This window comes from Zootermopsis nevadensis, unplaced genomic scaffold (genome assembly GCF_977971745.1).
Source record: "Zootermopsis nevadensis isolate Lab colony 2312 unplaced genomic scaffold, Znev_1.0 Znev_ptg000018l, whole genome shotgun sequence".
Classification (NCBI taxonomy): domain Eukaryota; kingdom Metazoa; phylum Arthropoda; class Insecta; order Blattodea; family Termopsidae; genus Zootermopsis; species Zootermopsis nevadensis.
In genome coordinates, this window is record NW_028259150.1 from 5,566,963 (window position 1) to 5,579,047 (window position 12,085).

General features: G+C 39.2%; 1 protein-coding gene across 1 annotated transcript; it reads right to left on the bottom strand.

The window, feature by feature from the left end:
* Positions 1-3,124: 3,124 nt before the first annotated feature.
* LOC110837429 (uncharacterized) lies at positions 3,125-8,270 on the bottom strand. Its single transcript, XM_022079537.2, has 2 exons — positions 7,640-8,270; positions 3,125-4,249 (listed from the first exon to the last, which is right to left on the bottom strand). Exons 1-2 carry the CDS (start codon positions 8,193-8,195, stop codon positions 3,738-3,740), a joined length of 1,068 nt encoding a protein of 355 aa, XP_021935229.2. The 5' UTR covers positions 8,196-8,270; the 3' UTR covers positions 3,125-3,737.
* Positions 8,271-12,085: the final 3,815 nt, after the last annotated feature.

Below are 12,085 nucleotides of genomic sequence, written 5' to 3' on the forward strand. Positions count from 1 at the left end.
AAATAAGGGACTGTCAGGGGCGTAAAGAAGTTGGTTCTGCTGTAGACAACGAGCCTGTTAGCACAGCGGTTAGCGCTTCAGAAACTTTTAATGTTTTCCGCAGTCCCTCCACGAGAGTCTCCGGATATTATATTAAAATCACAAGTTACACGGTTTACTTCATTCTGGTCTGTGCTGGTTCGTTGTGGTTCCTACGTCATATGCAGTCACGAAGCCATGACCGTCTGGCAAGCCAGTCCCGATAGGATACTTTATAACATTTTACAATGCATCATTCCACGCCACATAATCCCAGCAGCTGGTGCAACGTCAAAATAAGAAAGCAATCAGTTCTAGACAGTTAGACCATTTAATAACCACATATAGCTATATGTCAAGTGTGTGTCGTAAGGGCAGAGCGTTCATGTTAACCATGTTGGCCACGTGGGCCCGGCTAATACTTTGAAAAACGAAAAATAAAAAAAAGTATTTTCTTACTTTCGCTATTCGGTAATACTCCATACACTGGAACACAACAGAACCCACTAAGATAAAATTCGTCGTTAGTCAGCTAGTTGGTTGAGGCGTACGCTCGCCGCGAGCGTGTAACAAAACAAACATTGCATGCCATTTTTATTTATTCGTGTTAAAAAGTCAATGTTGAGCAGAAATTATGATTTTGAAGTATGTTTTTAATTTGCCAACTTTTCTGCTGATAAAGCAAATAAGTTGCCTGTCTATTCCTAAAATAATATCCGAGATATCCGTGACGCTTGTGCTTAGATAATTGTAACCGTTGCCATGGTAGTGATGTTAAATTATTTCCATTACGGACCACGAAGCAGTGCCCATCATGTGTGGCCGACAATTGCCATGACCTGCAGTCCCCTGCAACTATCAGGTTCATTATTGCCCCACGTAGAAATGACTCATATGAAATAACATGGCAAGGGATTGACGTTGCCTTTTCTGACGTTCTATCCCTAGGAGTATAGAAAATGACAAAAACATCGATCAGGAAAGCTCCTGGTTTTGAGTGGTCTTGAAAACCTCTCCATTCATCGCATTGTTGTATATTACTCAACACAAAACTCCAACGTTCTCCGCCGGTCGCTGTATTTAAAAACATTAGTCAGTAATATCTTCTTGGTCTTTGTACATGTGATTTAGCTTATGATAATCAGAAGTAACCACAAATAACGGAGTGCGTGAGATCAGCCCACTGCTAATGTAGTTTGTAAATACTCGTACGGCTTAGGATTGTAGAAACGGAAAAGAGTAATTAACGCCTTGTTGTTAAGATCGCTGTCAAGTCTCTTAATAGACGGTAACCATTTTGTGCATCTGTCACGTAACAAAAGTGCTGTTTAATATATCTAATATTTAACCGTTCTAGCGGTTAGAACGCTGGCCTTGTAATCCTGGGGTCTCGGGTTCGATTCCCGGCGGTGCCCGAACTTATAACTTGTGTTGGGCAAGGCCGTGGTCTAGGCAACACGGAGTTTTCCTCCGTGACATCTCAACAATTACTCCATTCACACACAGAAGAAGGCAATGGCAAACCACTTCTGGATCATCTGCCAAGAACGTATATGAACAGGTCCCAGTCCGAGAAAAGGATGGAAGGATCCTGTTCATATGGACCTGTCGTCAGACAGATCACTACAAAATAAATAAAAGGTGTTTTTGCGTAATGTGTGTACCCACAGTGACGCAAGCAGGCGCTACGAAGCATATGGTATTATTGTGAGGCTTAATTTATGCAGCAAACACCGCAGTCTGACTCACAACGCAACAGCGAGAGCAGTGGAAATAAACTTGCCGATAAGCAGCTGAAAATCTAAGCCCTCAGTGAGATGCGAGGTTTTCATAACAGCGAGTCCTGAGGTGTTTGTCTTCTGGTTTGTTGTGCTGTGTGGTCTGGTACAACTTTACCGTCGTTTCTGAAGTGTTTGCTGCCTCCATCATCAGGCGCAACACATTATCACATTAACTATCCAATGCCTTTTTTTTGTGACAACTCAAGGAATCACCAATATTATGAAACCGGGGGTTTCCAAACGCTGAGCCTCTGGTTAAAGCCAGTTTTTGAAATATGTGTCGAACGGTTTGTGTGGCACAAACTGTTTAGACTTGTACGAGATTCGAATCTCAGCAGGGGCCGTGACGTAGCTAGTGCACATTGGCAGTTTGATGAACATATTAGGCTTACAAAGTAAAACCCATTGTGTTTAAACTGGATGTTATGAGGGGCTTTTTTCGAAATAATTCACTGAACGTTTTTTGTACTACAATTAAACTAGATAGCGTTTCTTGAAGAAAACAAAGAAAAGAGCACAAAACAAAAACTAGGTTATCTACAGATATCTCTAAAATGCATGAGATAAATATGTTTTTAAATTTTTAAAATGTTTTGAATTTATATAGATCATAGTTCTTCTTGAGATACTAAGAAACGTATCGCCTGTTGTGTAGTTAACAGAATAAACAAATAAATAAATGGATGTTCATTTGGGCTTTCAAGTGCAGCAACAATTATCATTGTTCTATCAGATTTAAATGTCAAAACACCTTCAATCTCTGTCATAAGTGTCGAAGGGAATATTGGACTCTCTACGTCACATAGTTTGTTCTCGAGTTAAGAGTGCCCACACTTACTTATTTTCTCAGGCGCCCAGTCTCTTCTTACAGCCTAAAGAATTTCAGGACTCTTCACGGCGTTTCTGAAATATAGGCCCGTATTACAGAAACGTCGATCAAACAGCGACGCGAAGTGTAAGATACTACCACGGCAATTGCAATATGTCGTCTGAGATGCATTTAATATCCACGACAGATCAGGATTTTGTCTCGTCCCCGTCTTCAAGTGACCGGACGTCAGTAACTGACATGTTATTTTGCTGTTCTTACGCCTCGGTTGTTCTTTATCCCCGGGAAAGGACCCCCCCCCCCCCCCCCCCCGATACCTATTGGATAGGAATCTAGGTGATCCTCAGAGCCGGTCTGAACCCAGAGGCTGGAAGAAAAGTTCTTTACCCCTCCGGGAGGATCGAATCCCATTCGTCCAGCATAGTAGCATACTTAAACTGAGGATTTGCAGGGGTCCAAGAATACGTATGTAATACATTGATTGTAGCTACTTGAATTGTGAGGCAAAATTCTTTATTGCGAACCTTGGCGTTATACTTTACAGACATTACCTTCAGCATTTGTTTTCTTATTTATTTGTAGTTTACCATTTTAAAATTCTACATATCCTCTCGAATTTTCTGTAAACCTTAGACTTTTATGCCTAGTTTGTCATATAATGTAAGGAACAACAGGCCCGTTGGAGAGTATGGTTATATATTTATATTAGTTATATGCCGTGTTGTCCTACATGGGAAATTGCCTGCGGCGAGCGACGTCTAAGCAGTTTCACCAACCGGTTCTATGCTTAAGAAATTAATTACAAATCGAAACAGACTATATGGTTTAATACTCGAAAGCTGAAGAAATGTAGAAACATGTCTATCACATGCTGTGTGTAGTATATACAAATTTATATTTTCTAGTTAAGTGTTCAGGAACCCCATGAATGATACTTTTATTTAACTGATGAACTAAGCTAACAGTTGTTAACTCATGCTTATCCACACATGACAGTAAGATTAATATTTATTTAGTATAGCACAGTTTATCAATATCAAAAGTAACCATTTTAAAATTACGTTGTAAATGTGAAAAGCTACTTTAAAATTAAATATCAACATCATCAATTAATATCCGAAATGTCCCACATACCCTAAATGTCCTCCCAAACCTCCTCCGTAGCTACCAAAGTTGCCACCTTTCTTAAACCCACCATGCTGCTGCCCATGGTAACCACCATATTGCTGCTGGTGTCCTAGAGCTGCTTTCTTTCCGTAATCATCGAATGCCTTCTTCTGTCCATAATCTTCATTATCCCCGTAGTATTCTTTATTGCTCTGAGATCCTTTGGCACCATGCTCGTTTTCACTGGCGTAACCCGAATCGTAATGACCTTGCTTGCCTTTGGCGTCTGCGGCGAAGCTACCATCTTGCAGCCCTCCTTTGAATGATGATGCACCCTCACCACCGAATGCCCCCTGTTGTCCCTGGTAATCGTAGTGGTCGCCTTCGTCGTTTGATTCGTCAAAGAATGTTGTTGATTTTGAAGATTCGTCTTTATGATGGTAGTTCTGGTAACCTTTGGTGCTGTGGCCCTTCTTGTGGTCCTGGTTGTTTTTCACTTCACCCTGCTTTTTGCCTGGAGACAATAAAGTATGTAATTATTCTGCAAATATTAACATATATAAAAACAAATATTTAGTACTTGTTTTGCATTTTATTTAGTTGTGCCTAAAAGGCAAATTTCTTCTTCTTCTTCGTACAACGTCGGGAAAACATACAGAGGAGTGGAAACAAAGCTCCATGCAACCTTAAACTCCGAACGGCATGGAAGTCAGTGGTTGTCATCCTCCTCCAATTTTCTTACCCTGCTAAAAGATTAACTACGTAGTACCAATTATCATTTGCTTGAGAGCCGACGCGAGTGGGCACCAGAGCTGGTCTGTGCGTGTTGAGGAGGGGACAAATGTGGTGACCCTGCCGGAAATCACCAGCAGTCATCCAGCCCACAGTCAATTACTTCATTGACTGTGACTTCTAAAGCTGAGGGAAGATATAAACTGCAAGTGTTTGAAAGCAATGTGCTCAGGAAAATACTTGGACCTAAGATGTAAGCAGGCTTAAGTGGAAAATGCAAGTTGCTATACAATAAGTAACTTAGTAATGTTTTTACAACTGAGCCTGTGCTATTAGGTTTGTCAAATTAAGGAGGTTACGATGAGCTGGACCCATATAAAGCAGAAAAGATTCTGAACATATTTGTCGCATAGATAAAGAAATACGAAATGCGTACAAGATTTCGGTGGATAAACCAACATCTAGGAGACCAATAATAATACATTCTTACGTTATTATAGGAAAGTGTAAACTGCAAAGGTAATACGTCAAATGAAATGTGAAGATGGTCGGAAGTGGTAAGGATTTTTAGAAGTGGTCATGGCCAATTCCATTGTAACTGTCCGCATTTGTTTGGATGCGTCAGGCAACCGAGATTCCAACTGGCCACATTCCGATTATGGTGGAGGGCTACACCAGTCGGCTTAGTACCGGTGAGGAGATGGGAGGATAAAATTAAATCGATGGCAGGGAAATAGGTTGTCAGAATTTAATTTGCTGGATTTTAATCGTGTATAATCCCGGTTTCTTTTTTCATTTCTTTTTTGTCAGTGCCGTTGAATTTTTGCGTTCTGTTATCCTATACGTCATGGTTTAGTTGGTTAAATAGTCAGCTGGTCAATTTCATAGTCCCTAACTTGGTTAGTTAGGTAATCAGTTACTTAGCCAGTTACAAAAATGTAAGTTAGTAACGAAGAGTAATAACCTTCTGTGAATGAAATAATTAGTGCATTTATAGGTGTTAACGGACATTAACAATTTCAAATGGTCAGTGAGGAATAAAATAAATCTTGCATCTGTGTGGAAGGAACAATCAGATATTTTACTTAAGTGTGCAAATTATGTGTTTGTTCATTTTATTTTCCCGTTTATTAGTCACTCAATGCGACGGTCCAAACAAAATAACCTTTATGTGTGTTGAGAGATTGTCAGGATTAGAACTTTCATTGTCATTTTAGTCTGCTTAACATTGATCACTAGCACAAAAACTAAAAATTTAAAATATGTTTTGAAATCTTTCTCAGCTTTTCCAGCGGTTTTATTTTGTGAATTTCGCTTTACGACAATTCTCAAAGTAATACTTTGGCTACACCTCGCCAAAATGTGGGTGATAAATGTACGCAATGGAAGGTAAATACCAACTCAGAATGAAAATAAAAATTAACGTTAACCAGTAAACTGAGAACATATTCAAGTTTATTAAATATTTATGTACTTTAATATATTTATTGGTAGTGGTCCAATTTCTACACAGGCTCGCAAGTTGCTACCGGTAACAATAGAATTTTAGTTTGTTTACATAACTCCTATCCCAGAACAATTTTAACGAAGTTCGCAGAAAAACGGCAAGGTTGTTAATGAAGTATTATACATTAACTCCGGTATGTATATTTTAAACTTTAATCGTATTCTTGGAGCAGATAGAAGCCTATTCATATATTATATGGGCCTACATAATCAAATAGGTTCACTGTGTATTTCCGGTTCGGTTATTATTTCGAAATAAGCGTGGACTGACCCATTCAATACATGTTTTTCAAACGTCCTTTCTCCTGCTTTTCATGCTTTATTAGTCAAAAAATGATTAAAATAAAGTCGTATATCTTAATATTTTTCATGTATCCATATTTCGTTAAGTGTAAAGTGAACAGAATTTTTTTTAAACAGAAGCAGTAAATTATAATGAGATTACGTATAAATGTTTGCAAAAAGTGACGATTTTCAGAAAATTTATGAAGCTGAATGTTAGCTTCATAAAGTAGGCTTATGGATTTATTGGACCGACGAGGACCAAAATAAAATTACCCCGACTTTTGTAGTAGCCCCGCCCCCCATATTAAATGTCATGAAACTCCGCATCAGTTTCAGACGGATAGATACGACGTCTTTCTAACACAAACATTGCTGCAAGAGGACTCTAGTATTTTATTAAAAATATTTTGTAATTTAAACCAGCATGAAGGCGGCACTTCTAAATTTTTCTTAAAAGTGAACATCTTCGTAAACTGAACATTTCTGGTCAAAGCGCATGTGAACAGCGTGTGTTAACTTTTATATTATCTGTATTAAAATTTAGAATTGTTTAATTACTGAGTCAAGTTCTTATGTACCGATCAATATAAAAAAGTCTGGCAACTTGCACAGTATATATTACAAGTAAACCCATTTTGTTTGCATGAATTTATTTAGTGCACTTTGGTTTTCGGTATTTATTATTGCTAAAGAATTTCATATGAAGCCAATGTACATACTATTCATCACATTAAAATGTACAACTTTTCTCTGAAACACATAACTTCTTTAAATAAATTGAAATGTTCGTAGGACTTTTTACACATTGATTGTGTTATTCCGTTTTTAAACATATATACTGAAGTTAATTTAAGAATTTTCTTAGACTTTTATGTAAATGCATAGTCTGTGTTATACAATTTTGACCAAAGTTGATATCGGCATATAAAGTTCATGAAAGTTTCTTCTTCCTTACTTGGTGTATTTCATGCTGAAGCAGACATGCGGACACGGCGAGGCTTATAGACGCGAAATCCGTGGGCCCATAAAATAGTTTTTTTCTTTTACTTATATCCGAAAATAGTGGCAACTGCGTTCTTTGAAAATACCGTGTAACACGAAAGAAGGTAAATCGATTAATGTTCCTTGACAAATCTGTACAAAAGATTATGTTTCAGTGATGAAATTGGCGATTATGATCTTTTAAGGTTAGTTAAACGTGAACATGTCCTACCTCTGAAAGAAGCCAGAGTGGGCGCGAGGAGCAGGCATGCAATGACGTGACGCTTAAATAGGACAAATTCCTAAGACTGAGTAGGCATAGGCCTATAGGATAACGGACGAACTGAGGACGCATAAAGCAGGGTGTAACATTATGTGTCAGCTACGAAATTATTCTTACCAGACTGCCCAAAGTTTGAAGCACCTTCATAGGCACTCCCTTTCTCATATTTCTTCTTCTCTCCAGCCTCATTACCAAAGAAACCAGAACTTTGCTCATTTTTCTTCTGAGCGTCTTCAGCTCCTGAATATCCCTGAGCGTTCTGGACGGAAGTTAGTCCCTTGTGGCCCGCTCCAGCTTCATAACCTGCTGCTTGATTTTCGGCTCCAACGCCCGACTGCCCCTTGCTGAAACCGCTACCTGCAAGGCTCTTCTGAAGACCTCCTCCAAATCCCCCATAGCCACCGTAATGTCCACCTCCATAGCTCCCAAGAGATCCACCTCCATAATTTCCCAGACCACCAACTCCTAGAAGACCTCCTTTGGGCAAGAACCCTTCACCACCAATCCCGTACCCTATTGGAAAACTTGATGATGTTTTCAGATCCCTTTGGGGCCACGTGTGTCTTAGGTAATACGCCTGTGATTGTTGCGAAATGTCTTCTGATGCTAACGTTGTGTTCAACAATAGTGACAAGAAAACAATTGCAGCTCGAGCAATGCAATTGAAATCCATGATTCTCGCTCGACGTCTACACGTGTTGTTCAGTACACAACAGAACGTTCACTGATGTGCCTGTAACCAAATTCATTATTTATACGAGTTCCTTTATTTTTCACTTCGTTTCATTTGTCGGTTATGAGTTTAAAAAGATTGAGACATGGTTTCTGCAGTTCCATTGTATTTCTGGCGACCTTACACCGGAGGGGATGTGTCTGAAAAGAAGTAACCTTGTGCGATTTGATTAGGTATTGAATCAATTCATAATTAACCGCAGTTCCCGGATGCCAGGGAGTGGCATAACGGCAATCAAATTGTGACTAAAATTGGAGGAGACTGCAGGCGGCTTTGGACAGCGCCAATGAGTCAGAATGTCGCATTAGAAAAGTATTTTGTGAATGCAGTAGTCCGTCGTCAACTTAAACCATGATTGACGAAGCCAGGGCCTACTGGAATTCGAGGAGGGGGTTGAATATGGAATACATCGATAATGTCCCAAAGTAAAAGCTATAGATCAGAACCGTGTTATGTTATGGCTTATACCCACATTTTGTGCAGCTTGAAACAAGTGTAAATTACGATTTGAGCTTCAATAAAGTGAGGATTATAGTGAGCCAGTACGGGCCATAATGAAAATCTCCGGACAACATTTAGTGTGCACCCTTTATGGTATCTAATTTTGTTAGAATGCGATGAGTATTCGTGGGGATGAAAAATGCGGATGGGGACGATAGACACAATCACCTATTATGTCACCGCTTCATATATATCTTGCAAATAATCTCGATATTTCAGCTTCGCAGAATTATACGAATGGAGTTAAGAGAAAGATTCTGTGAGAGTTGCGAAAGAACAACATGTTTTGTGGGGCAAGGAAAACAAAGGAAGTGCAATACCGAACAGATTATGTAACAACACACCATTGCAGACACAAATGTATACTTTCCTCTTTCGTTTTTGCTCTGACTTGTTAGCTTTTTGTAATGTTAACTTTCTTTAGTAGGCTATTGTAATGCCAGTCACAGTCATTGTGAGCATTTTCTGCATAATATTGTCTAATATTTAATTATTATATTTACTGAAACATTTTTGTGCAAATTCTAAAACTGTAGTATGTATATAATCCGTGGAATGTAGGAGGAATGTGAATACCCGATTTGCTAAAATCTAGCGTTCAGATGGGAAGAATGCTCTGACAGTTATTTGCTGTTTGAAATCTCAACACAAATATTACAGTGTTTCCATATGTGCCGATGTCAGTTACTTGCTTGCTTTAGTAAGCATATCTGAATGTCGTACTAAATATTATTCTTTATTAAAATTATTTTATCGTCCATCATCAAATTCGCTGAACGTCGTAGTTGAGGTTATCTCTCCTGTTTCGTATTCAGGAGATCTCGGGTTCATATCTTGGCTCGGAGACCGGCTATCCAGACTCTGTTTTTTTCGTGTTTTTCCTCAGTTCCTCCAGGAAAATGCCGGGTTAGTACCTTAAATTACGTCACGGCCGCTTTCTTTGACATGCTTTCAAATTCATTGCTCACTGTGATCCTCTCATCCGACGCTGTTCATGGTGTATGTAAATAAATTTTCTTTACAATTTTACTCGTGAATAAAACTTCATACTGTACTACAGTACAAGAACATTCGTGGAAGAAACTTATTAGGGGCCAGATTTCTCAACACCGTTTTTACAATGCTGAAGTCCAAGTGATGCTACTTCAAAGTAATCAAGGAGATATTTCGAAGGCATACTTACAGTACTCGTAAACACAATCTGTCCTACAGACAATTGAAGTTGAATGTTATCAGCAAAATTCTCTTATGATAGGTGGACTTTGTATTTGCAGTCATTGACACATTTGATACTCGCCGGTTCTGTATCAACCTCTTGTAGTAGTCTATAGAACGGTCTGTGTTTGTTGTGTAATCAAAAAGTTTTGAAGAAAATCGACGCCATGAAGGCCAAGTGACAGACTTTATCGCTGATAATGAATTATTGATACCAACTATAAGTGACTGTTCAAAGTATGTTCTGTTTTCATGAAACTTTTTTGCTTGGTTCTAAATGTCAGCAGTTCCTACTTTTTAGGTGAGATCAGACCGGGCTATGGAGTAGACAGGAAAAAGGTTTCGGAGACTAGTAACATTAAACGTACGAGGTGCGATCGAAAGGTTTCCAGACTGCGCCTATAAAAACCCGTACACTTATCTCAGGTATTAAATTCATCCATCACCCTCGAAGTAGTTCCCCTGGGAGTGAACACAACGATCCCAGCGCCGCTGCCAAGCCTGGAAGCATCCCTGGAAATCTTTCTTTGTCAGCCTGTCAAGCACCATCTGCGATTCTGCCTGAATCTCTTCTATCGTCTCAAATCTCCTTCCCTTTAGCTGAATTTTCATCTTTGGGAAGAGGAAGAAGTCACACGGCGAATAAGGAGGGTGCGGGATGACGGCCATGGTGTTTGAGGCCAAAAACTGGCGAACTTTGAGGGCGGTGTGCGCTGGCGCGTTGTCATGATGCGTCGCATGTGGAGTTCTTCCTTTAGAATCAGCTGACAGGTCCCATAGCCTATCCCAACAATGTCGCACAAGTCGTTGATGGTACGACGTCGATCTTCGTGAATGGCCTGCCGAATCTTCGTAACATTTTCGGGCGTTGTGCTCGAAGATGGTCGTCCAGAAAGCTCGTCATCATCGACAGAGGTTCGGCCATTTTTAAAACGTGAATGCCACACAAAAGTTTGTGCACGACCTATTCCGGACTCCCCAAATGCTTGCTTTAGCATGTCATAGGTTTCCGTAGCCGTTTTGGCGAGTCTTTGGCAAAATTTGATGCACACGCCATTCCGAAATCGCAGGAGGGTCGGTGTAATGCACTACCAAAACAAATGCTAATTCGATGATGCCGGCTGGCACACTGATTCACTATGAATGTAGGCCGCACCCCCTAGCGGCAGAAGCTCGTACTACATCCGGTTCGCCCTCTATTGACACAGTCTTTAAACTTTCCGATCGCACCTCGTATTGTCTGAAGTTATTTATGGTTTCTACGATACGGTATTTTAAAAGTATGTAAGCGTTATTAATATTTCTTAAGAGAACGGGAAAGTTTACAACATGGTAGTTGCGCGAAATATTTTTATTTGTGGGTGGTAATTGACGAATAATAATTGTAACTTGGCCTCTGAAATTTATTATGGCATATGTTACAGACATCGCTAGTGTTACGATTGGTTTTGAAATGTATAGTACTGACTAACCCTTTGGAATCATAAAATGCACTATTGTAGAAGTGTAAACTCTTACAATGCTAATTATCCTTGTATTTTATACAAGCCTAACGTATCTTTGCCGTGTGTTCCGGTTACAAGGATTAAAACCGTTCTCCTTGACGGACCTCCCTTGGGGTAATATTGTTAATCGCCTGAAATAATCCAACTAATCGTAAACCATCGTTGTATTCATTTAATATTTGATAAGGTGGAATTGATTTAATAACGAAATCTATTTAATCGCATTTACTTATCACTAAAAGTGAAAACACTTGAGTTTAAGGAGTGTTGATAGCACAAATTATTCAAACTGGAAATAAATGATTTGCCCCTGATAGAGTAACAGTATCATGAATTATATAAGCGCTGTACATAATGTATTGCTCAGTGAGCTTAATTAATCTCCGCGGCCTTTCATTTATTTTCGGGAATAACAACTGATAATTTGATAGGTTATAGATTGTTTGAAAATTTAAAAAATATAGCTTATATAGTTTCAATAATAGGATTTTCTGAAAATGATGATTAACCTTCAGATTAGGCCTGTTTTGCTACTTTGCTGTCACTTTGGCCTTGATGTTCCGTTTACTGCAGATATAAGCCCATACTTCATTTTAAAGGTTTCTGATT

Coding starts and splice junctions, on each gene's coding strand:
- LOC110837429 (XM_022079537.2), bottom strand. CDS start 8,195: ATGGATTTCAATTGCATTGCTCGAGCTGCAATTGTTTTCTTGTCACTA. Junction 4,250..7,639: donor TTCAAACTTTGGGCAGTCTG/GTAAGAATAATT, acceptor TATTGTCTCCAG/GCAAAAAGCAGGGTGAAGTG.